We start from the raw sequence: 27,734 nt of genomic DNA, 5'->3' as shown, positions 1-27,734 counted from the left end.
ATATTAACTTCCAGTGAAGTCAAATCTTATTAGTTTTCAGTATAATAAACCAACATAAAATGTAATTGTACATGTAATTATTACATCAATGAGCATGTTACAGAGGTAGATACTAGTATAAAATAGTCATGTCATAAAAGTTTTACTATGGAGAATAGAGAATCTCCTTTATGTAAAGTACTGTGCTCACTTAGTGGACATAAACCTGGCAGTCCAAGCAATATTGAAAACCTCTCAATTCAATTACTAAAACACTCAATGGGATGCCCTTTATTACAAAGAAAAATTATAGACTAGAATAAGCAAGATAGAGAGTTAATTAGTAGCCAACTGAAAGGTTTTCCAGTGTATAAATCAAAACAATAAACAAGCTGATATTTTGCTTCCATAAATAATTTAAAATAGTCTAAGAGCCAAACAAATTTACTCAGAATAATATAAATATGAACAGAGATGACTAGGTAGTTTAAATGGCTTTAGCAGCATATAAATGATTTTAATATTTTAAGCAAACACTCTTTTCTTAATCAAAAAGACTATCTTGACCAGTGGATGTTTAGAATGAAATTTGTCTCCATATTTCACAGCAATAATCATGTTTCTATGTCTTGATTGACCTTGTGGAAACAAGACTTTGTTTTTTTTTTTTTTTACTTTATAGAAAAACAAACACCTGTAAGTAAAGTTTAATGAGTATCATTGTTGGAATTTGAGTAAAAACTAAAGCTGAAAGAGAGTTTGTTGTATTTTGAAGCTGTATTTTGAAGTAAACTATTAATAATTCTATCTGATAGAATTAAGGAGACAATGATCCAACATGGGAAGCGGGATACACAGCAGACTCAAAGAATGTCAGATGTCCTAAACAGCACTCTGTTCTCAGAGTCAGCCCTTAAGGCACTCAGATCTAGCTGAAGAGCCCATGAAAGTATTTTAGGCATGGAAAGCCAAGACACTCTGGCAAAATAAAACAAAAACAAAATCAAAAACAAACAAACAAAAAACCTAAATGAAAGATCTCTGTAAGATCCCAATGGAAAGAACGGGCCATCAAAGAAGGAGGTACCTGTCTCTGAAGGGAGGAGAGAACTTCCACTTTGACTATGACCTCGTTTAAATAAGATTGGAGTCGGCCAACTCAAAAGGCTTCCATAGCCTTGGCAACTCATGACAAGAGCCTAGGGTGATTACTGATACCATAAACAAGAGTGTCAATTTGTTAAGTCAACAACAGTAGTCACTGTGCACTTACTCCTCATGTAGGATCTCTGTCCTTAATGTGTTGTACAATGTGAATTAATGCTATAACTAGTACTCAAACAGTATTTTACACTTTGTGTTTCTGCGTGGGTGCAAACTGTTGAAATCTTTACTTATTTTATACTAAATTGATCTTCTGTATATGAAGATAATTGAAATGAATCTTGATGTGAATGGAATGGGAGAGGGAGTGGGCGATGGGAGGGTTGTGGGTGGGAGGGAAGTTATGGAGGGGAAAAAGCCATTATAATCAATAAACTGTACTTTGGAAATTTATATATATTAAATAAAAATTTTAAAAAAAAATTCAAAAGAGGCCAGTGTTATGGCTCAGTGGGTTAAGCCACTGCCTACAGTGCCAGTATCCTGTGTGAACCCTGGTTCAAGTCCCAGCTGCTCCATTTCTGAACCAGCACCCTGCTAATGTGTCTCAGAAAGAATCGGAAGATGACTCAAGGCCTTAGGCCTTGCCATCAGTGGGATACCTGGATGAAGTTCTTGGTTCCTATCTTAGGCCTGGGCTAACCCTGGCCATTGCTACCATTTGGGGAGTGAAACAGTGAATGGAATATCTCTTTCTTTTTCTAGGTCACTCTCTCTCTGTTGCTTTGTCTCTTTCTCTGTGCCTTTCAAATAAAGAATTCTTTAAAAACTAATTCAATACACATCATTTTTAGTCATCGTTAGATAAAATACAAACAGTGCATTTTAATTCAACTGAAAACAATTGATTTGTATACAGGACTAATAGATATGGCATTTTTTTCAATTGTGTGATAAGACAAAAAAAAGGAAAAACAAAATTTTGCATTTCAATATAACTTAAATAACAAATATTTTCATATACCTAGGAAAAATGATTGCTTTTCTCAGCTGGAAGCCCAGCTTAAATAAACCTATTTTCTAGGGTAGATTTGGTTAAGAGAATTTATTTGATTTCTAGAAGACATGAGAGTGTAGGCAACACACAAAGAACCTTTACTGTGTTTTCTCTTTTGCTGTTTTCTTTTTTTCCTACGTAAAACCATCTTTAGATACAGAAATAACTGTCGAGGCCGGTGACGCGGCTCACTAGGCTAATCCTCCGCCTTGCGGCGCCGGCGCACTGGGTTCTAGTCCCGGTTGGGGCGCCGGATTCTGTCCCGGTTGCCCCTCTTCCAGGCCAGCTCTCTGCTGTGGCCAGGGAGTGCAATGGAGGATGGCCCAAGTGCTTGGGCCCTGCACCCCATGGGAGACCAGGATAAGTACCTGGCTCCTGCCATCGGATCAGTGCAGTGCGCTGGCCGCAGCGCGCCAGCTGCGGCGGCCATTGGAGGGTGAACCAACGGCAAAGGAAGACCTTTCTCTCTGTCTCTCTCTCTCTCACTGTCCACTCTGCCTGTCAAAAAAAAAAAAAAAAAAAAAAAAAAAAGAAAAGAAATAATTGTCCAGTCTGTTTTATATCCTCCCAGCACGATACCAAGATATCCTCCTCAATAATCTTAATTTGCTTCAAATGCTCTGTTATTAATGATATTATTATTATTTCCCCTTAAGAGTTTAGGGAGATTCCTGTAACTGATTAACTGCCTTCCTTTCCCCCCAGCTTGTGATTTCTGAAAGATTAGTGTGCCCCAGTGGCCACTTTGTTTTCCACACAGAATTTCTGTGCTATTGGAACAAATGTGCTTTGTAAACATGCTTCAAAATGTTGCTGTAGAACCTCCCCTTGTCGTTCAACAAGTCTGTGTTCCTATCCAAAATGTTATATTCCTTTTAATTAGGAAGCTTAAATAATTACATTTGATAACCAATAAGCCTTATAACCCATAATTAAATTTAATAGTTTTAAAATTGTATCTTACTAGATTAAAAAATTGTCATATTTGGATAAGAATCATCCAATATCAGTTATTTTATGCTTGTAGTTTTCTTCATGTAATCATGTAGTCTTGGTTATGTCCTCCCAGTACAACACCAAATAATGTCCTTTGAGTTATTGTTTGCTATAAAATTTAATCATTTTATACTTTGATTTAATTTTACCATGTGAAAAGCAGAATAACAGTCACAGGCTTGGATTTATGAATCAAATACATAAGGTTTCAAAGTATAGCAAGTCACTTATTAGCTAGATCTCAATTTTTTCTTTTTAAAATTAGGGATATTAACAGTATACACTGTCTTAAATACCTGTAAATGTTAAAGGAATTAATGTACCCATGGTGTTATTATAGAGAAAGTACTCAAAAGATGTAAGTGGAAGCTATTACTATTAACATTGGATTTAATTAATATCTTTATTATCTTTCCCTTTTTCTCTTGACTAGTGTCATTCATTTATATGAATTGCTCTTGAATTCCTAGCCTATTGTAGTTTCATATTTTATGTCATTTGACAGTATGAACATAATGAGTTTTAAGGAGTAAAGAATTATCTCCCTTTTGCAAACAAGAAAATCAAAATATGTGATTTACTTTTTGAAAATCGCACAGCTAGTAAAAGGTTCAGCCAAGACAGACACTCACTGATCTTTTCACAATGCTAGCTTTTAGAAGGTCACTTTGTTGAAATGAAAGATATCTAGAACTAACTGATGTTGAATATCAATTGCTTATTGCTTCTGTACTGTGCTGCGTGCTCAATGACTTAATGCGGGATGCCCAGCATAAGAAAAGTGGGCGGGGGATAATTGTACCTCCATGATAGGCTTCACAAACTCCATAAAGATGGGAAGACCCAATTCTCAGAAAATTGAACTTAGTAAATACTTCCTGAAATTAATGGTCTCCCACTTCCTTGTAAGACGCATAGTCCCCAGACTGCTGAGATGCACCAATAAAATGCTCAAATTTAGGTAATTGCCATATAAAGAATAAGGAACTAGCATACATGTCCAATGACGGATGTACTTGTTTACTCAAGCGTACAAAAACACTGAGAAGGAGAGAGGCGGGACTTCTCACCACTACACTGCACTATGTTGTATGTGTTGGTGGGAGCCCCGGCTAGCTGGCAATAAAATAGTACATCCTCTTGTCCGTGCATCTGTGACTGTCTTTTGTGGGTTAATTGGGAAAAGTCTCAGACCCATAACTCAACAGTTTTAAATGGATATTTCTGGGCAGACAGCATTCCAACATTGGTGGCATTGGGTTAATATTATCATTCAGAAGGTTGTCTTTTTCTCACATTTTACAAATGTACATAATTTTATTAACTTAGCAATTAATATGTGCCCCATACTAAACGGCATATGTGTCTCCTATGTACATAAAAATTCCATGAAGTCGGTTCTTTAATTATCCTCCCATTACAGATAGGAAAACTGGTGCAGTGGTTAAGTCACCGCCTGGGATGCAAGCACCTCGTATTGGAGACCCTGTTCTGTCCCAGCTCCACTTCAGATCCAGCTTCCTGCTAATCTGCATGTTGGAAGACAGCAGGTGATAGTTGAATTATTTAGGCCCCTGCCACTCACATGAGAGATCTTGATGGAAATCCAGATTCCTGGCTTTGGCCTGCTGCTGCCATAACAGTTGGGAGCACTTGGAGAGTGAACCAGAGGATGGAAGATCTCTCTGTCTACATATCTCTCTCTCTCTCTCTCTCTCTTTTCTCTCTTTTATTCTTTCCTTTGGTTTCTCTGCCTTCAAATTTAAGAAAGACATTTTTAGAAATAAAACAAAGCTGGTACGTGGTCAGGATTTGACAGGAAGCAGTTCACCTCCAGAGCCTGTGGTCTTAACCACAAATTAAACTGAAAACATCCCTTCCTTTCAACTTTCCTTGACCCTGAGTAGTGAGTTTCAACATGTCATGCTGTTTCCAGAAACAGAAACAAAAATTTAATGTGCTGAATAGAAATAATTTCCTAGGAGATTTTCATTCTCACTCATAACTGGCTACATAATTTGGAGAGCCCAGTGCAAAAAAATAAATGAATAAATAAATTAGAAAAATACCAGGCCACTTGTTTAAAAAAAAGTGAATCATGATGAATTTCACTTAAGAATGTGAGAGTAGAGCATTAAATCCACTGCGTGACCCTTTGGAATTGAGACTCTGTGAGACTATTTGGGGAGTAAGTTCATGACCTGACCAGCCATGAGTATGGCCCTGTCCCCGTGCAATTATCCTTCTGTGGATCTGCATTAAGAATTATGGTATGAAAAGAATAAAAGTACTGGGTATCTTTTATTAAACCTGTCTCTGAATCTGACTTTCAACTGAGAGTATCCTGAGGCATTGAGACCCTCAGTGAAGTAGAACCTGGGAGGGAAGCAAGCTACCAGACCCCAAGCCAGAGTAGTTGTACTATGAAAAAGGAGAAGTCTAAAACAACGTTTGTCTTATCAGTGCAGAAGGAGATGAAAGTCAGGATGTGGGGAGAAGAAAGAGGAAGCTCTGGGGAAGTCCCATCACTCCACAAAGAGGAATTTGTCCATGTCTTCCATCAGAATGGGAGTAGAAACTGGTGAAATATTTCAAGTCCCTTTGTTGTTTAAAGAAAGTCCATGTTAACTTATGTCAAAATTAACATCCCTGGTTCTGGTTACTCAAATTCTCTTTGCCCTTTGAAATAATATTTTAATTTTTCTTCCCTCTGATAGTATAAAAGAACTACATTTCTGAAAAAGACCTGTTATTAATCCTTCCATCTTGCATCAAGGGTATGGTCAATCTTGCAGGTAGTCAAACATTAGAGAAGGTACTTTTAAAGAATCAAAGTATAAAACCTGCAGCCCCTTTTCTTCCTGATTCTGTGACATTGAAAAGTTAATTTTCTTTTCTAAACCTCTCTTAGCCTCAGATCTTAAATTTGTAAACTGAGAAAATGTTTAAAGTAATAACAACTTCCAAAGATGATTATGCACTTTCAATACATAAAAATGCTTAGTGCAAAACCTAGCAAATCATGAGAATTCAATGAATTTCAGAGATGTTACTTCATATAAATGTAAACATTTTATGTATAAATATGTATACATATAAATACACTTGTATTTTAGACATGTACATGCTTCATGTAATATATATACATATATGTATTTGTGTATGCATAGCTATTTGGAAGTTTCTGAATTGTAGGTTGAAATTTGGATGTCGCTCCCCGTCTTCGTGGAGGAACCACACAGGACCCTGCGCTGTTCTTTCGTCTGCTCGGCCCTCCCCGGGTTTGCTGCTGGTTCTTCCCGGGTTGGCTACCAACCCTTCCACCTCCATGGAAGGGCGGTTCCCCCTGCCACATTCCCCACTTCCGCAAGGGAGCGGCACACCGCCTGCCGGCTCTCTCGGGGGCTGCACAGGTGTTCCCCTTAGATGTTCCTGGTGCATGCCGTCTCTCTCCTCCTTTATAGTCCTCTTCCACCAATCCCAACTCTGCTACCCACACGCCGAGTACGCTGCTCTCCTCCAATCAGGAGCAGGTCCTGCTGTTTATTGGTTGAACTGGAGGCAGCTGCGTAGAAGCTGTTTCTCCCTTCTCAGCGCCATATTGTGGGAAAGCAGATGCATAGAATAAGTCTTAATTCCAGTAATTTAGTCTAGTCCGAGTTGCTCCCAGTTGCTCCCCACATTTGGAGAAGGGGAAACACTCAGCTAGCAGCATGACTGTAATGAAGCTTCATTCTGGATTTCCATCTGTCCCTGCTAATTCAACATTCAGCTTATATGGCATGCAAATGGAATTTCTACTGCCTATGGAGTCAGGGACTTCCTCAACATAATCCCTTTGCTTCAAATCAAACAGACTGAGTGGTTTACTTGAGTATAAATCTACTATGATCCTCAGAAAAAGCCAGGCGTGCTTCCTCTCTGAAACATGTTGCTGTGCTTCCAGGGCTATTCAGAGCTTCACTTGGGATGTGTAAATTTCCACCCTTAGAGGTTATCTCACTTACACAGCACCTCTCTCCCTAATCCCTAGCCACTGGTGTATTATTTATGTGTAATCCCAGAAAAGAAAATGGGAAAAACCTAAAGCTCTCCTACCCCTTTGCTAGTACACTCACAGAGCATAAATCCAGATCTCTCTCCAAAATTTTAGCTTTATGGTTCCAACAGCGGTTTAATTAGTGTATGCCTATACAGAAATCACAAAAAAATGTGTTTGAAAAAAATGATGAGGCCGGCACCGTGGCTCACTAGGCTTATCCTCCGCCTGCAGCGCCGGCACCCCGGGTTCTAGTCCCAGTTGGGGCGCCAGATTCTGTCCCGGTTGCTCATCTTCCAGTCCAGCTCTCTGCTGTGGCCCGGGGGGGCAGTGGAGGATGGCCCAAGTGCTTGGGCCCTGCACCCCATGGGAGACCAGGAGGAAGCACCTGGCTCCTGGCTTCGGATCAGCACGGTGCGCCGGCCGTAGCGGCCATTTGGGGGATGAACCAACGGTAAAGGAAGACCTTTCTCACTGTCTCGCAACTGTATACCCAGCATAAACAGTGTTTATCCTTTCTTATATCTACATGTGCAAATAAATATGAAAATAAGGAATACTTCTCTGTTGTTTTGGAGGTAGATTAAATTACTTTGACATTATTCTTTTTAAACCTTTTTGTTAACAGCGTTTTCTACAAAACAAGTCTTTTATTTTCTCTCTCACTTTGCAGAAGTTCCCCTACATTCACATTGCTGACTTGGACCTTTACTGAGTAAATATTCCTGGACTTCTGAATTGTTCATCTTAGCTACATGATATGCAAATCAGACTGCACGAAACCATGTGCAGCAGCACAGCCCTGGGTCACATGCTGTATCCAGTTGCTGGCAGAGCTTCTGTCCAGGGAGCAGATCTGCAACAGAATGGTGAGTAAACTTTGCTGCATCTCATGTCTCTCACACACATAAAATAGCATCAGACTTCCTGTTGGGGCTTCTTTAACAAGTGGCCACAGAGCATTTAAAGTTTAAAGTTATTTAAAGCATTTAAAGTGATTAAAGCATTTAAAGTTTAAGTGAACTGTTCACAAGTAAATGTGAAACAGAACAAGAAGGTAAAAAGTTGTAGAATTTTTACCTGTTTTCTACCAAATTTAATATCTAGTATAATTAACAAATATTGTTTACTTAAAGGGATCTATTATATTTGCTAAGGTCTCAGTACCTTTGCTATTTCAACAAAAATGATAATTAAATTTACTTAAATAAATATAACCATTTACAGAAAAAAATAGAGTTCCTATCATGTGGAACAAACATATAGAAGATTTCCAGCTATAAAAAATAATGTACTATAGAGACTAAAACTTAAGGCTTTCTTTTAGCGTTTATGTGTGTGAAAGTGAAATGATCTAAAAATGTAATTTTCTAAATAAAAATGGAAAATTGCAGAAACCATTGCTCTTCTACCTTCATGACCCTTCTTTAACTTATGAGATATTCTTAAAGAAATTAATAGCACAGTTTTATGCCATGTTATAACTGTTAATATCTTTGTTTCTGGTGTAATTTATGGAATATGTAAAAATGAAGTTATCAATATTGTATCTTTTATTATATGAATATATATTTTGATTTATATGGCTTTGTATCCAAGAAATTACTTTTTAAAACTCTATATATTATATGTAAATTTGTCTTAAAGTAGCAGTTAAAAATGAAAATATCACAAGCTTTCTATTTGTTATGACTTTAAGAAAATGATTTTTAAAACTAAGGAATTATCAAACATATATGTATACTAAATTTAGGCTTCAAAAATGTACATTTTCAAAAGGTTGGATCTACTTAAAGTACAAGAAACAGTTTTCTCAAATTAAAAATGAGTACTACTGATCTGTCCATATGAGTAGATTAAATAAAATTCTAACAGTCTTAGATATATTTTTGGACTGTGAACTAATGATTTCACTTTAATTAGCAATATCTTTATTTCAGAAAAACAAAACATGTTAAAGTGATGCATTCAAATCTATGAGAATCTATTTATCACTACTTCCATTTCCTAAAAATTAAGACTGCACCCACAAGAAAGTGAAGCAAGAATATTAGTTTTTCATGAGAGAATTTCCCCTTCGTTTGGGAGCTTTGCTTCCTTCATCAGTTTTTAGAATTACTATGGCCAATCTAAAAACACACTGGACTACAAGTATCACTCAGTTTGGAATATGACTCTCAAATTGTGGGTCCTGCTGACAAACTGGCCTGAAAATAATGACTTCATAAAACTGTAATTTATTAACATTATGGATTTAGTAATAAATTTTAGGAATGAAACTAATATATCAAAGACACAGATCATAAAGTATCATAAAAAGCGTATCATTTTTAAAAATATAAATCCAAATAAATATTACAGTATTGAAGAGATTCCCCAAATTAGGAATGATTGATCTGCAGACTTTTTTTTTCTTGTTTTTGCCTATTTGCATCTTCCAAGTGTTACACAATTAACACGTATTTGGTAGTTCAGTTTCTAAGACTAATTCAAAAATAATGAAGCAATAACTCTAAGAGAAGTAAGGCAAAGGTGATTACTTAGTCTTCGTTTTCTTTAGCCCAGCCCTCATAGTGTCTCCCTCTACCACTCCCTCAATCTCCAACACCTTTGGAATAACAGTGACTTCTCAGCAGTCACTGCTTCTCTGAGTGGTGGCCATTGGTGACCGGGCTTCTCCTCCCATGGCAGTCAAATCTCTCTGCTCTTACATGAGCTTCAGAAACCACTGAGAAGTCAGTGCTTACCAGGCAGTAAATAAAGGTTATGACCAAAAAGAGAGTATACTCAAAAATGAGTTTCTGGTCTCTTGGAAATTTTCTTTTTTTTAACTTTTATTTAATAAATATAAATTTCCAAAGTACAGCTTTTGCATTACAGTGGCTTCCCCTCACCCGCCTCATAACCTCCCTCCCACCCGCAACCCTCCCAAATCCTGCTCCCTCTCCCTTCCCATTCACATCAACATAAATTTTCAATTATCTTTATATACAGAAGATCAATTCAGTATATAATAAGTAAAGATTTCAACAGTTTGCACCCACACAGAAACACAAAGTGTAAAGTACTGCTTGAGTACTAGTTATACTGCTAATTTTTCTACTGTTAAAATTTTCATTCCAGTGTGTGCAACAGCTTTTTGATTGCCCTCAAAATAACAAATGTTGAGTAACTGCAACATCGAAATCTTGGGCAAAGAAATATTAGGTCACAAATAGTCTATGAGTGATGATAGGAGGGAAACAAGGAGATTGTTGTGTCACAGAGGGCAGGAAAGAGTGCTTCTAGGAGATTGAAAGTGTCTGAGAATAGTAATAGTAAAAAACTCATAACATTTAAAAATTTCCACTGATTGAAAATGTAAAGTCTGTTACCTTTTTAAAGTCCATTTCCTTTTTTGCTGTATTCCTATGAATTTAAAATCCTTAATATTATCAAGTGCATGCTGAATTTCATGAAAACAAAAGATATGAAGTCCAGACAAACTGAGAAATGACACAATATAATCTATTTGGAATCTCTATATCTTTCTAGAATTTCTTAGATTTATTAATATCAGATGTAAATTCTTCATTAAATGCCTTCTTTTATAAATTGATCATAAATTGAATCTTTCTTTGTATACATTTCTCTTAAATCACAGCTTCCAACAACTCAAATTGTCAATTTTCTACAATATAGATACTGTCCACTTTTATAATGAAATATAGCAGTGGGCTTAATTTAGTGGACTTATAACTAACTTATCTGACTGTGGAGGAAATATTTATAAAGATGGTTTATAAACAATCAGGTGTTTATATTCCCCTCTTCACTCAACAAGCACAGACCATCTGCTGTCTTCTAGTAACTATGCCAGATGTAGAAGATAAACAATGAGTAAACAAACTTGAGAAAAATACTATAAAGGATTTCAGCACACATACAATGAGAACATAACATGGAAACCCTGTAGTTTAGTCTGTGGATCAGAGGATCTACCTTGGGAAATCTACACTTGGACTGAGTCCTAAAAGAAGCAAAGGTTAAAAGTGTGTGATGAGCCAGAGTCACAGGAGGAAAATAGCAGTGAAAAAACAGACAGAAGGGATGCATATAATGAAGACATTAAAAGAACAGGAAGAAAAAAAGAAGAGCACGAAAAATAATGCCAATTGAAGTTCAAGTGAAACACAAAGGGACCACCAGATCATGCAGCTGTGAACTCACCATTAAAGATTTGGACTTAAGTCCTCAACTGTGGGAAATCATTCAAGGCTTTTTGCCCCAGAAACCTTTTCTTTAAGGTATACAAACTTCATGCATTTCATAAATACAAATTTAGGAACATAGTGATTCTTCCCACTCTACCTGCTCTCCCACCCACACTTCCACTCTTCTCCTATTCTCACTCTTATTGTTGACTAAGATCTGTTTTCAACTAACTTTATATACATAAGAGTAACCCTATATTACATAAAGAGTTCAACAAATAGTATGACTTAAAAAACTGTTCATTTAAGGCTTTTAATCAAAGAGAGCATTATGATCAGATTTGGAGCTGTATTTTTTCAAAATTGTTGGTTACAGTGACCAACAAATTGAACAAGAACTAGAAAAGATGTGAGGAAATAAGAGGAAGGTATGGCATAGTCCAAGGCAGAGATGATGAAGGCCTGGACTAGATTAATGGCAAAGGATATGGAACAATAATGATGGATTTGAGAAATATCCAGACATTACAGTCAATAAGAGCTGGGATTTATTCATTGTTAATGATCTCAAGCATATTTTTGAGATTTCTGAGACCAAAATTTAGGTAGGTAACAGATCCACATATTGAATTAGCTAGAAGTGCAATAGAATTAGTAAAAAAAAAAGCTAGAGAGGTTAGTATAAGGTATCTGGAGGCAGAGATGCCAATAAAAATCAATCAACAGCAGTTATGAATTACTAAGACTTATAAGACATCTAGGCTAGGCTGGAAAAAAGAGTTGTTGATAATATCAATGATCATTAAAGCTCAAAAAAGGATGAGGTCATGAGATCATCCAGGTAGTGTTTGGAGGAATAATGAGCACAGAATTAATATTTAAGAAACTGAACATTTAACATTTGAATCTCAGAAATGCCTGCATGGGAACAGCTGAGAAGAAAAAAAGAAAACTCAGACAGTGTCGTTTCACAGACAGAAGCAAAAGTGTTTTAGAAGTCATAAAGTGAAAAGCAGATGAGAAGTGAAATAAGATTACTGAAAAATGACTATTGGATAATGTGGAGGTAATTTTGAGGGTGCAGTGAGTCGGAACCCAAATTGGTGTAGGTTGAAAAATCAATGACCGAATTTCAAAAAACAGTTAATGAGATAGCTCTTTCCAGAAATGAAGCTATGAGGATGAACAACACATGTGAAACTAAAGAGATTTATTTCTGTTCCCTAGATCTTTTAAAACTTTCTATGAATAATAATGTTACATATTTATAGGATACAATGTAATACTTCAATGTATACATGCAATGCATACTGCTCAAAACATGATAATATTTCCCTTCTTTGACATAATTTTATTATTAGAGGATTGAAGCTTCTTTCTTCAATCGTTCATATGGTATGTACTGGTTTATTATGAACTATAGTCTTCCCACTAAGCTTTGTAACACTAGAAACTTATTTCTTCAATCCAACTCTGGTTTGGTAGCCAAAGCTGAATTCCCTCTATCCTCTCTACCCTCCAAGCCTCTACCAGTTACTATTTTGTGTACAGATTGAATGTTTTAGCTGCCATATAGAAGGGAGAAACGTGGTATTTGTCTTTCTCTGCTTGGCTTATTTCACTTAACATTATGTCCTCTCATTTAGTCCACTTTGCTGCAAATGACAGTATTTCTTTTTAAGGATGAATTGCATACCATTGTGTATGTATACATACATATGATGTATACATGCATATGATGCATACATATGATAGATACCTTGATTGGTTCCATACATTGGTTATTGGAAATAGTGCTATAATAAACATGGTAGAGCAGGTGTCTCTTTGCTATGAGTTCATGTATTTTGTATATACACCCATGTAGTAGGATTGCTATATTGCATGCATGGCAGTTCCATTTCTAGTTTTTACAGAAATACCATACTCTTTCCAATGTGACTGTAGTAACATACATTATCATCAAAAATGTGTAAGAGTTCCCCCTTCTCCACATTCTCACTGGAAATTATTACTCTTTTTCATAACAGCCATTTTAACAGGGGTAAGGTGACACCTCATTGTAAACATTTTTTACACTTCCCTGAGAGCCAATGACAGTGAGCATTTTTTCTTACATATGTCAGTCATTTGTGTTCCTTCTTTTGAAAATTGTCTATTCATGGCTTTTGCCCATTTTTTAATTGGATAGGTTATTTTATTTTGTTGAATTTATTGAGTTTCTGATATACTCTGAATATTGACCCTTGTCAGATAAGTAGCTCGCAAACAGTTTCTCCCATTTTATTGGATGTCGTTTCACTCTACTGATTGCTTCCTGTGCTGTGAAGAAGCATCTGAGCTTCATATAAACCAATTTGCCTAGGATGGCATTGGTATTTCGATAGGGATTGCATTGAATTTGTAGATAATTTTAGGTAGTATAAAAATGTTGATACTAATTTTTCCAGTCCATAAACAAGGAATATCTACTCATTAATTTTGTGTCAGCTTTATGATTTCTTTAATCAATGTTTTATAGCTTTCATTATGGTGCATGGTGCTCTTTCACTTTTTTAGTTAAATTTATTCCTAAATATTTATTTTTCTTTAGCTATTATTAATAGAGTTTCTTGTAATCTTCTTGTATCAAGATAATTATTGCTATATAAAATCTTACTTTTTGTGTGTTGTACAATGTGAATTAATGCTATAACTAGTACGCAAACAGTACTTTACACTTTGTGTTTCAGTGTGGGCGCAAACTGTTGAAATCTTTACTTAATTTATACTTATTTATCTTCTGTATATAAAGAGAATTGAACATGAATCTTTCCGTGAATGGAATAGGAGAGGGAGCAGGAGATGGGAGGGTTGCGGGTGGGAGGGAAGTTGTGGGGGGGGGGGGGGGGGTGGGCACTGTAATCCAAAAGCTGTACTTTGGAAATTTGTATTTATTAAATAAAAGTTTAAAAAAAGATGAATTCATTTTATTTGAAACAGTTACACACAGATAGAGAGAGAGAGAGAGGGAGGGAGCGAGTAAAAGAGAGGGAGAGAGTTTTCATACACTGATTCACTCCCCGGATGACCACAATTGCCAGGGCTGAGCCAGGCCAAAACAGGGAGTTTCATGCAGGTCTCCCATGTGGGTGGCAAGTGCCCAAGCAGTTAGGCCATCTGCACTACTTTTCCCAGGCCATTAGTAGCTAACTGGATAGCAAGTGAAGCAACTGGGACACTAACCCATGCCTGTGTGGGATGCCTATGTTGCAGGCATCAGTTTTACCTGTTCTTCCACAATGCTGGCCACTTGATTGGTTTCTGAATGTTCAATCATCCTTACATGCCTGGAAAAAATTCTACTTGATCATGATATATGAATTTTTAATGTAGTTTTGGATTCAGTTTGCTATTTTATTGAGAATCTTTTCATTTATGTTAATCAAGGATACTGACCTGTAGTTTTCTTTGTGTGTTGTGTCTTTGGTTTTAGTATCAGAATAAAAACAGTGGCCAGCACCGTGGCTCAACAGGCTAATCCTCTGCCTAGCAGCACCAGCACACCGGGTTCTAGTCCCAGTCGGGGCACCGGATTCTGTCCTGGTTGCCCCTCTTCCAGGCCAGCTCTCTGCTATGGCCCAGGAGTGCAGTGGAGGATGGCCCGAGTCCTTGGGCCCTGCGCCCCATGGGAGACCAGGAGAAGCACCTGGCTCCTGGCTTCGGATCAGCGTGGTGCGCGGGCCACAGTGACCATTGGAGGGTGAATCAACAGTAAAGGAAGACCTTTCTCTCTGTCTCTCTCTCTCTCTCACTGTCCACTCTGTCTGTCAAAAAAAAAAAAAAAAAAGAGTTTGCCAAGATTCCATCCTTTTCAATATTTTGAAATTGTTTGAGAACTATTGGAATTAGTTCCTCTGCAAAATTTTTGTAGCACTCAGTTTTAAAACTGCCATGTCCTAGAGTTTAATGGGAGACTTGGTTACTTACTGCTTCAATCTCATTACTTGTTCTTTGTCTGTTTATATTTCCTATATATTCTTGGTTTAATCTTGGGAGACTGGATGTATGTTGGAATTTATCCATTCCTTCAAGGTTTCCCAATTTGTTAGATTTAGTTGCTCATGGCAGTTTCTTACAAATTTGATATTTTTATGATATCAGTTGGGATGTCTTCTACATCATGTCTAATTTTTTTGCTTCTATTTTGTTAGTTATACTAAGATTTCTAAGAGTTTTTAATTTGTTAGATTATTTTATAAATTCTCTGATGCTTTCTGCCTACCTTATTGTTTACTTTTGTGTCTTGGTAGTTTCATGGTCATGATATGGTTGTATTTTCTTTCTCTTTTGTGCACCTGCTTTGTAAGGAATTTCATACTGTAATTATTTTTGTAAGGGTTATGATCTTTTTACTTCTAATGTATAACTTCCTTCAGGATTTCTTATAGGGCTGGTCTGGGGGTCATGAATTACCTCCGTTTTTGCTCCTCTGGGAGAAATATTATCCAATTTTCCTGGAGATAGCATTCTTGGTTGGAAGGGATTTCTTTTTCTCTTTTGAAAACTTGAATTTATCATCTCATTCTCTTCTAGCCAACAGGGTTTGTGGTGACAAGTCTGCTATCAATCAGGCTTATATGTAACTAAATATTTTTCTTTCATTGTCTTTATTTATTTATTTTTTGACAGGCAGAGTAGACAGTGAGAGAAAGAGACAGAGAGAAAGGTCTTCCTTTTGCCATTGGTTCACCCTCCGATGGTCGCCGCAGCCAGCGCGCTGCGGCCAACACATCGTGCTGATCCGCAGCCAGGAGCCAGGTGCTTCTCCTGGTCTCCCATGGGGTGCAGGGCGCAAGCACTTGGGCCATCCTCCACTGCACTCCTGGGCCATAGCAGAGAGCTGGCCTGGAAGAGGGGCAACCGGGACAGAATCCAGCGCCCCCTGGGACTAGAACCCGGTGTGCTGGCACCGCTAGGCGGAGGATTAGCCTGTTGAGCCTTGGCATTGGCCTCTTTCATGGTCTTTAGAATCTTCTCCTTGTCCTTAACTTTTAATGATTTGACTTGGAGAATATGTTTCTTGGTTAAGTCTTGAGATCCTTTGACATTCCTTTTTTTTTTTTTTTTGATTATCCATTTCTCTTCTAAGACTTTGAAAATTTTTGGCTAATATTTTATTAAATAGATCCTCAAAGCCTTTTTCCTTCTCTTCTTCTTTAGGTATCCCTACAATATAAATATCTGTTCATTAAATGATATCCAACATATCTCACAGGAAGACCTTTCTCTCTGTCTCTCTCTCTCACTGTCCACTCTGCCTGACAAAAAAAAAAGTTTATGGAGATACTAGTATGACTTTGAAGTGAATGTGCACTTCCAAAAGTGTGGATCTTCAGACTTCGTAAAATTGGGTGTCAGTCATACCCTGGTTTCTCACGGTATTGGCCACTTTTCTGGTGCTGTAGAACACAGAAAGATTTGTCCCTTTGTCTCTTCTGCCAAGTTTGAGTGATAGGGCTGTGGCACTACTAGATGTGACCCTGGAAATGTGTGATGTGGATGGGACTTTCCTCAGGTCCTTGGGGATGAGCCTAGGTAATTATGGGGCTTAAGACACCAGAAGCCCTAGTTCCATCACTGGAAGATGTTAGGAGGACCTCTCCCTGGTCCCATGAGGTAAAAACAGTTCATGCTAGGAACAGTGAGCTGACAGATGTGGACACAAAGCAGTGGAATGCAGGTATGGTGTTGCCTAGGTCTTACTCTGTGGGTTCAGGTGACTGAAATCATTACCATCTTCCATTTAAAATTCTCCAACATTTTACTCTTCCATGTTTTTATATTTATGTACAATTAAGTTACATCATTTATTTGTTTAGTTTCTGATTTGATCCAAAAGATTATAAATTACTTGTAATTAAGGACTGTGTATTACTCACACTATTATCCCTGGTGCCTACCACAACATTTAAAGGTAGTCAATCTAGTTTTGTATGAATGCATTTGTCACTTTCATGGTTATGTGCATTAACATGAATGTATTTTAAATGTACCTCAAAAAGATGTGGAAAATGGAATTACAAGACAAGTTAATTCTGATACAAAATAAATTTGAAATCCAATCACAGTATATTCATAACACATTTTTCAACAAACTTTTTGAAGACTCTTCATACATGAGTATATGTATTTGTGTGTATGTATTCCTTACTAAAAATAGAATACTATTTTTTAAGATTTATTTATTTACTTGAAAGAGTTACACAGAGAGAGAAGAGGCGGGGGGGAGGGGGGCTTACATCCACTGGTTCACTCTCCAGTTGGCCACAACAGCCAGAGTTGCACTGATCTGAAGCCAGGAGCCAGGAGCTTCTTCCAGATCTCCCACGTGGGTACAGGGGCCCAAGGACTTCTGCCATCTTCTACTGCTTTCCCAGGCCACAGCAGAGAGCTGTATTGGAAGTGGAGCAACAGGGACCTGAACTGGCACCCATATGTGATGTGGGCACTGCAGGCAGCAGCTTTACCCACTGTGCTACAGAGCCCAGCCCAACTACTATTCTTAGTGCATCCTTCAAGTATTACGTTTTATTATTATATACTGCACAGTTTTGTCCCTAGTCACAACCCAATGTTTCATCAACATGTTTTCTCTCTCTTCCTTAGGAACAGAATGAAACTTGCAAAAACTGGCTGGCAGCAGAGGCTTCCCTGGAAAAGTACTACCTTTCCATCTTTTATGGGATTGAGTTGATTTTGGGAATCCTTGGGAATGCAATCGTTGTTTTTGGCTACCTCTTCTGTATGAAGAACTGGAACAGCAGTAACATCTATCTCTTTAATCTCTCCATCTCTGACTTGGCGTTTTTGTGCACCCTCCCCATGCTGATGAGAAGTTATGCCAATGATGACTGGATATACGGAAATGTGCTCTGTATAAGCAACCGATATGTGCTCCACGCCAACCTCTACACCAGCATTCTTTTCCTCACTTTCATCAGCATCGATAGATACTTGCTCATAAAGTATCCTTTCCGAGAACACCTTCTGCAAAAAAAGGAGCTTGCTATTTTAATCTCTTTGGCCATTTGGGTTTTAGTAACCTTAGAGTTATTGCCTATACTCCCTCTTATAAATCCTATCGTAACTGAAAATAACACCCACTGTAATGATTATGCAAGTTCTGGGGAACCTGAATACAACCTCGTTTACAGCATATGTCTGACCTTATTGGGGTTCCTCATTCCTCTGCTGGTGATGTGCTTCTTTTATTACAAGATTGTTCTCTTTCTAAAGCACTGGAGCAGGCAGCTCACCACCGCTTTGCCCCTTGAAAAGCCTCTCAACTTAGTCATCATGGCAGTGGTCATCTTCTCTGTGCTTTTCACGCCCTACCACATCATGAGGAATGTGCGGATTGCTTCACGCCTGGGGAACTGGAAGCAGCACCAGTGTACTCAGGTCGTTATCAACACCCTATACATCGTGACTCGGCCTTTGGCATTTCTGAACAGTGTCATCAACCCTGTCTTCTATTTCCTCATGGGAGATCATTTCAGGGAGATGTTGCTGAACAAATTTAGACAATACTTAAAATTTCTTACATCCTTTAGAAAATGAGCTTATGAACTTGAGTTTTCATTTAGAAAAAAAATTAAGTGCTTGTGAAGCCAAATGTTTTATGCATGCACCTATAAACCAGTTAAGAGTTTATTTTAACTTATAGACATAATTCAAAGAGTATCATGAATCTGACCCTGACTTAAAGACAAGTTATACCCAGAATATATGAAAAGAAGGGGATGATGAGAGGTTTCTTTACTTAACTAGGGAAAGGAGGTGAACTAGCACTGTCTAATGTTTGGGCATGTAAGTCCAAACCTAGGTGCTATAGGAACATCTTGATTAAGGAATAGGAGGTAGACAAAACAACAAATTATCTGCATTGAATCATTGATCAGATTGTTTAAAAAAAAAGCACAAATATTTTGGCACAACTCTCTGCATTATTGTTGTTCATGTAATCCAAAAACTTCATGTGGGAAGTGAAGAGAAGATTAGATGTACACTGTTAAATATTGATTTTAGAAGTTGTGTTCTAAAAAATTAAAAGTAACATGTTCTAAAAAATTAAAAGTAACATGTTATAAAATTTAAAGTAACATTAACAAAGAATAAGAAGGCTATATGGATAATGAGACCAAGATTGTCATGAATCAGGGCCAACTCTAATTTATCAGTCTGTTTATTGTTTATAATAAAATTAATCTTAATTTATGTTAAATAAAACCTAAAGAGATAATTTTCAAAAAGAGGAAATGGAAATATGTTTGAGCTTGGCTATTAAGACATTTAAGTGCAAATGATTTTATCAAAATACTAGAGAGATATAAGAACAGTTGCAAAAATTTCAGACTTATAGAACATCAAAATGCCTATCAGGAAATACAAAGCAAAACAAAACAGAATAAAAATGAATACATTATTTTTATGATGATTTTGCCGTCTTGTATTTTATTATCACAATTTAACTGCTTTGCTGATATTGATTAAATGCTGAATTATAAAATATATTAATATCATAAAACCAGCAAAGAAGAGGAAGTAAAATGATAACATCCAAAGCATTAGGTTAGGTTTCTCTTTCTCAGGGAAGTATCGCAATTTTTCTGTACTCCTTTTTTGTAAGCCCTGAGATAACTCACAAGGATGACTTTATCTTGGCACGAGCGTCTCACATCTTGAGTAAGGCTTGCTTTCATAGGACATCATGTAAGATCATTGGAAAAAATGTTCTAGATAAAATGTACTTTATATTAGAAAACATAGGAATATCATATACAAATAATAGACATTTCCCTGATAGGTTAATTGGGCACCAATTCACGTCACAAAACAAATGTGGGGTGGGGTGTAGGGAATGGGTGCTGAATTTTAAAGTCAAACAAGTATCAAATAATAATTCACCAATGCAAAACAAGATATAATCATCGCCACAATCTGTATTCCTTTCCTTGGTGTCATTAGTTACAACGAGTAAGGAAAGAGAAGGAAAAAGCAATCATCATGAATGCAGACATACAATTCCATTGTACTTTCTGTTCTGAAATACCCTGGTGGTATTATATACTGCTATTCCAAAATCTCCAAGTTTTCCTGGTTAACATTTTAAAAATACAAACAGCTGACATATTATAAAAACATGTTACAGAGAATTTGTTTTCTTACCTAGTGCTAGGCTTTCAGATATTTTAGTCATTTACCTTTGTCAATAATGCTTTTAGATTCCAATGTAATGTTATAACCATGAAAGGAACTGAAAGAATTTCCGAATTTTTCTCATCAGAAAAGGTCACAGAAAGGGCACTAAGGAATAAGAATTTAGTTATTTCTGAAAAACTGGTAGCATATAATAACTTCAATTTTTGTTTTATGCATGAGTTTTAATTTGCAAAGGTGAAATTAAATTTTCTCTCTTCATCCACTTATCAAAAGCAGTGGCAGAGAGTTATTCATTCTAATAAGGCAGTGAAATGTTTTGTGAAACATAAACTCCTCCACATACCTTGTATTCAAAAAGTCAACAAATATGTACATATAACACATTTTCTAACGTTTATTTGGCTCTCAACTATCATGTGGCAGCTTAATCCTTAACAGATTAAAAATGTCTCCACTTTTAAAACTCTAAGAGCTATTCCATTTATATGAGGTAATTGTGAGAATCACTAACAATAAATTATGGAACTCCTTGCTAGTTTTGTGGTTTTCATAGGCATGAATGCCAGGCCTTTATAATTTGTCTCTTTTGGCCACTGGTGTCTAAACTATTCAGTCCAGCACTCTTCAATCTGGCCCCATCTCAATTTTTCTCACAGGTTATCTCCCGCCACTGGCATCGCAATCCATGCTCTACAACCAGATTGCTGCTCCATTTCATTATTCAGAATTTTCTTCACTTTATTCTAAGCATCTTTCAAGCTTCATCTCATCCTATTTGTCAATCATTGGTAAAACTTTCCCTTAGGTTCTCTTCTCCCCAAATCTAGAAATAAAACTCACTACCATGGAGTTTTCAGACTACTGTGAAGTGCTGTTTTGATGAAATGCATTATTTTTTTTGTGTATATATATATATATATTATAAAAATATAGATTCCTGTCCATGCTAAGGTCTGTGAATTAAAACAATGACAAATTTTCATTGTCTTCAAAGCACCTAGCAAGATACTTTTTAAATTATGGTCTATTATGAGGGTTGTATTTTGTCCCAGGAAGGCAGTGAAAGCATACTATAATAAACATGCAGGATGAGAATTCAATGTTTAGACCACTTCAATTGAAAATATATGAATATACATATCCACTACGAAGATGATAACTGTCAGCCCTGCATAGTTTACTCTCACTTGTCTCTTTTTTTAAGGTTTATTTATTTATTTATTTTGAAAGAGTTATTGGAGTGGGGAGAGACAGAAAGAGAGAAAGAGAAAGATCTTCCATTCACTGGTTTACTCGCCAGATGGCCAAAATGATGGCCTGGGCTGGGCTGGGCTAGGTCAAAGTCAGTAGCCATGAGCTTCATCCAGGTCTCCCACATGTATGGCAGGGGCCCAAACACTCCACTGCTTCCAAAGTCTTCCACTGCTTTTCCCAGGCCATTAGCAGGGAACTGGATCAGAAGCAAAACAGCCAGGATGTGAACAGACTCCCATATGGGATGCTGGCACTGCAGGTGGTAGCTTTACACATTATACCACGGTGCCACCCTCCTAAGTTGTTTCTTGTACCCTTCTCTGTCAAGTGCCATCAGCATGTCACATATTCAGCCCACTCATGAGGGAAACAGGTGTTAATATAAGGATTGAATATGTCAGACATAAACAACCCACATATGGACATTTTTTAAAATGCATAACTATATGAATTCATATTTTTGTTTAGAAATGCATATAAAATAAAAATAAGCATAAACATTTTTCCCAAAACTGCCTACCATCACATGAAAGAGATTCTGCTTTAAGTCCCTATCCAGATATAGGAGAAGTCTCAGATTTCCTAGGTGTTCATCTCTGACTAGATTTATACATTCATGTTAGTGAGGAAATCCCACATTGCTTTTGGAATCAAGCCTCTTTCAACTCACGGCTTACCGGTAAAAAATCAGGTGCCTTGATCTCCATTATTTTGGATTCCTATGGGAATACTCAGTGTGTTTGCACCCTAGAGGGAAAAAAAAATATGATGGGTCAGGAATTGTGGAGAAAATTTCTTTCTAGAATCACAGCAAAGAATTTCATGGAATGCTGTCAAGCAATTCGGAACTGTATTTTAACCCACTCAACTCCCACCAAATCCTATGAAGTTTGCAGATGAAGAAACCAAGGCATAGAGACTTGCTCAAGGCCATGCAGACGTGAGAGAGCACACGTTCTTCACCACTGCTGGGTAGAGAACCATCACATGGAAGCTGATGCACGTCAGAGTCATACTTTGACCCTATTTATGGATGATTGTTTCGTAATTTACCATGTGATTTCATCTCAGCGACCTCTTCTACAGAGTTCTTAGGAAAAGATCTCCAGGATGATGTAATAATTAGTTTTAGTGTGCTGTTGAGTTGCAGTAACATTGTGTTTCCCTGACAGGATATTGTGTTATTTTCTAATCATGAACTTTGTCATATGGCACTGAATCCATGAACGTTTTCACACCATGAAATGAACTCCAGAATATGTCACGTGTCAATGTAGAAATTTCTTTGAATAATGATCAGTGTACTTTTATAGGAAGTTGGCTTCTTTAGTAAAGCAACAATAAATCCTATAACACAGAAAACTGTGTACATTTTGTTTTAGTGAGAATCCCAGAGCCATCACAGTCAGATTTTGTCTAAATATTAATAGTATGGAAAATATTTAATTGAAAAATTTGCAGGTTGGTAACTTTCTACTGAAAATAAAAGAGTATTGAAATATAAAATTTTGTAGATTTATTAATGCTAGTTCTAATGTAATAATTTGACCTGATTCCTAAAGAAATCAGATTATTATAATTTCCATGCCACATTTCAATCTATTCAGATTAATACTTATATTAATGTATGCTTAAGTTCATATAAAGAAAAGAAATTAGGGGACCGACACTTGACATAGCAAGTGAAGCCACCGCCTGCAGTGCCGGCATCCCTTGTTCAGTTCAAGTCCGACTGCTCCTTTTCTGATCCAGCTCTCTGCTATGGCCTGGGAAAGCAGTAGAAGATGGCCCAAGTCCTTGGGCCTCTGCACCCATGTGGGAGACCCGGAAGAAGCTCCTGGATCCTGATTTTGGATTGGTGCAGCTCCAGCTGTTGTGGCCAACTGGGGAGTGAACCAGCGGATGGAAGACCTCTCTCTCTCCGCCTCTCCTTCTTTCTGTGTGTAGCTCTGACTTTCATGTAAATAAATAAATATTTAAAAAAAAGGAAATCAGGCATGTGTTATACAAAATTAATAACTTTGTTATGATAACTCCTTAGACTTTCCAAAGGTTTGGGGATTTATTTGTATTGTTACCTTCAATTATGATGGGGAAGTAGGCTTCAAGAGACTTAGCAAAGAAATTCTCAAGGCAAGTGTCAAAGTAGTCATTGAAACACAGATTTGTCTTACTCCAAAGAAACAGGAATTCTCTATGATAATCTCTTTTGAAATAACACCCCCAAATCTAAACCACAAAATCATGAACAAGAAAGTCCCTTTTCCAGCCCCAGCTGCTGACAGCATTTGGAGAGTGAATGAGCTAACTGCAGATTTCTTTAGCACATTCACTCTTGCTCTGAAATAAATGTATAAAGAAGTACACATACATATATAATATGTATGTATGCATAATACATAAACATACACACACATGTGTGCATGTACACAAACACGCACACACAAGAAAGTTGTTCACAAGCCTTTGTGGACATTATGGAGTCTCATTTGTAACAGGAAAAGTTGATATGTGGAGAAAAAATTTTAATGCTTCCTTCCTGAAAATAGTTTCTTTATTTGAGATTTAACCTTTGAGAATACAGAAAGTTTAGGATCTGTGTAACAAATGATAATTTTAAAACTTTCCATCCAATGTGTACTAAGACACAACATTTATAAAAGTGCATATGGGACAGATGTTTGGCCTGGTAGTTTAGGCCTTGGCACTTCCGCATCCCATATTGGAGTGTTAGGATTCAAATCCATGCTCTGCTCCCAATTCTAGCATTTGGGGAGTGAACCAATAGATGAGAATATTCTCTCTCTTTCTCTCCCCTCAGTCATTCAAATACATGAAATACATAATAAAAACTGAAAAAAAAATTTTTAAAAGTAGTCATTCAAGTTTATTTGTAACAAGCTTTAAAATTATATAGGGTGAAAGGATGAGAGGATCCATTCTTTTTTTTAACTTTTATTTAGTAAATATAAATTTCCAAAGTACAGTTTATGGATTACAATGGCTTCCCCCCCCAATAATTTCCTTCCCACTCGCACCCCTTCCATCTCCTGCTCCCTCTCCCATTCCATTCACATCAAGATTCATTTTCAATTATCTTTATATACAGAAGATCGATTTAGTAAATATTAAGTAAAGCGTTCAACAGTTTGCACCCACACAGAAACACAAAGTGTAAAATACTGTTTGAGTACTAGTTATAGCATTACTTCACATTGGACAACACATTAAGGACAGAATCAGCCCTTAAGGCATTCGGATAAGGCTCGAGAGCCCATAAGAGTATTTTAGGCATGGAAAGCCAAGACACTCTGGAAAAAAAAAAAAAAAAAAAAAAAAAAGAAGAAGAAGACCTAAATGAAAGATCTCTGCAAGTGAGATCCCAGTGGAAAGAATGGGGCCATCAAAGGAGGAGGCACCTTTCTCTGAAGGAAGGAGAGAACTTCCACTTTGACTATGACCCTGTCGGAATAAGATCGAAGTCGGCAAACTCAAAAGGCTTCCATAGCCTTGGCAACTCAACCCTAGAGCCTAGGGAGATTACTGACGACATAAACAAGAGTGTCAAATTGTTAAGTCAACAACAGGAGTCACTGTGTACTTACTCCTCTTGTGGGAGAGGATCCATTCTAACAGCAGATGTTTGAAACAGCTGACATATAGGCTTGCATTGTACACACTCCTCTGAGGGTTTTTTTAACAAATCAAAATTACCTAATAAATATTCTGGTGTGTAAGAAAATGAAAATATTTTACAAGACTTATATGCGTACATTAAAAATGATTCCCTTAACCTTGGTATTTATTATGCCGGTGACCAGGATGAAGCACACGGGTGGAGCAGTGTGCAGTTTGCGTGCATGTAGGGCTTTCCTGGGGGGACTCATCACTGTCAAACAGATTCATGCAGGAAAACTCAGTCAAATCTTATCCATGGAAGGAGCCTTAGACACATAACACAGGCAATTCTGAGTGCAGCACTATGTGGGTCAGTGAGATTTTTACTGTTGTCATTCCAAGCACCGCCCCTCCTCCCCAGTACTGGTGTCTGAGTTGTGGCAGAAGAGTGCTATAAGCTATTTCAAGAACAGTTACTTCACAAAATACTTTCTACAGCATTGGGGTACAATCATCATAATTGTGTGAGAAACACCTCCCACATACAAACCCTCAAATACAGCCAAGTAACAAAGCAAAGGAAAGATTCTCTGACACCTACTCTTGGAACATCAAGCTGTTTTGAAACTTGAATGGGACACACCATTTTCACTGGCAATGGTGGTAGTTCCCATGAGAACTTGTAGCACCAAATCAAAGTGGAAGGAGTCATCAGGGGCAAGGTGTTTAGTCAGCACTCTCGTGTTCAACAGTCGGGAGAATGAAATGGAAAAGCACCTGCAACACAAGAATAGAAGGATGCATACACATATCTGTTCATGATTGTAAATGAGACCCATCCCAGGAGCCATAAATGCACACTGCAGCAGGATTTTAAAAGGCTGAGTAGCTGGAATATAGCTAAAAAAATAACATTAGATTTATATGATACCATTTCTGTACCCAAACTAGTAACTTGGGAAAGTATACTAAGTATTTTTAAAAAAAGTACATATTTGTACTTGATGTATTTTAAAAGAAAATAAGGCTCACTAAATCAATCATTTAGTTCCTATATCATGCTTGCTTATTCAACTTTGTCTACTGGGTCCAGTGCTGTGGCACAGAGCTTGGTTTTAGTCCCTACTGCTCTCCTTCTAATGCAACTCCTTTGCTAATGAACCTGGGAAAACAGCAGAAATGGCTCAAGTTCCTGGCCTCTGTCACCCACATGGGAGCTTGAATGGAATTGCAGGCTCCTTGCTTTAGAGTGAACCAGCCTCGCCCACTGCGAGGGAAATGAATCAGCAAATGGAAGATCAATCTCTCTCTCTCCCTTTCATATAATAAATAAGTAAATCTTTCAAAAGCAAATAAACTCTGTCGACATCAGGGAGCAGTGAGATATATGTAAACTATTGACACCTTGAGTCATAAAAACATTCCAAATTAAAATAATATGGGGTAAACAAGTAGAATTGAATAGCAGCTTTTCACTTTTATAACAAATCCATTAATTCAGCAAATACTCTTTGGCTGTCTTGTAGTTGCCAGAAAATTCGCTGTTGGTTAAGTGATGAATAACTGTTATATCCTACCTCCAGTCAGTATATAACCTTTGAGAAAAGCAAACATGAAAACAGACGTGCATGATATGTGAGGACAAATACAAACAGGTGCCTAAGTTACTAAACATACTTGGAAGAGGGGTCACAAATTTGGCTCACAATGTTAAGGAATCATTTAGAAGGGATGGTAATCCTACTGAGGGCTGTTGGTCTATAAGGAAAGCGACAGAGGGAGAAGCTGAGCTAGCAAGACAGGATTGGTAGGTGGACATTTGCAGAAAAACCCAATGAAAGAGCAGTTCTGTGTCAGTGTGCATTTTCACAGATGACAGTAGTGTATCACTGGTAATAGAGAAATGGTAGACATATGTGAGGCTGGTCAGCTTGCAATTAAGCACATGAGAGTTTTCCAAAAGTTCAAGGAAAAATGCAAATTGTGAGCAAACTATGCATGAACTTCAAAACTTTTTCACTGAAATAAATTGAATTTTTTTGAATTACTCTTGTACATGGAACCATTCATAAGCTCCAAAGACAACATTTTTTTTCCCAAGGGGATTTATCGGAAGACTTAAACAATGATAGAAAATAAAACTTGCTGAATGGTTAACAATCAATTTTACACATCTGTCCTGACCTCTTTCTTCAATAGTTCTCCAGCTCTGTCATACTCATTCCAGATGTCTCTTACAAAGGTGGGCATTCTTAACTCCATCTTCTTCACTCTCTTTTTCTACCAGAAA

General features: G+C 37.2%; 1 protein-coding gene across 1 annotated transcript; it reads left to right on the top strand.

The window, feature by feature from the left end:
- Positions 1-7,848: 7,848 nt before the first annotated feature.
- SUCNR1 (succinate receptor 1) lies at positions 7,849-23,188 on the top strand. Its single transcript, XM_008266347.4, has 2 exons — positions 7,849-8,044; positions 18,017-23,188. The coding sequence occupies exons 1-2, from the start codon at positions 7,931-7,933 to the stop codon at positions 18,968-18,970; spliced, it is 1,068 nt and encodes a 355-aa protein (XP_008264569.2). The 5' UTR covers positions 7,849-7,930; the 3' UTR covers positions 18,971-23,188.
- The last annotated feature ends 4,546 nt before the right edge of the window (positions 23,189-27,734 follow it).

This window comes from Oryctolagus cuniculus, chromosome 4 (genome assembly GCF_964237555.1).
Source record: "Oryctolagus cuniculus chromosome 4, mOryCun1.1, whole genome shotgun sequence".
NCBI classification, from domain to species: Eukaryota; Metazoa; Chordata; class Mammalia; order Lagomorpha; family Leporidae; genus Oryctolagus; species Oryctolagus cuniculus.
The sequence above is the reverse complement of the archived record's forward strand: the minus strand, read 5'-3'. Positions and strand labels throughout refer to the sequence as shown.

Bases quoted from the DNA above. Each gene is read 5' to 3' on its own strand.
- SUCNR1 (XM_008266347.4), top strand. From the start codon at position 7,931: ATGATATGCAAATCAGACTGCACGAAACCATGTGCAGCAGCACAGCCC. The intron at 8,045-18,016 runs GTGAGTAAACTT...TCTCTTCCTTAG, and splicing joins AGCAGATCTGCAACAGAATG to GAACAGAATGAAACTTGCAA.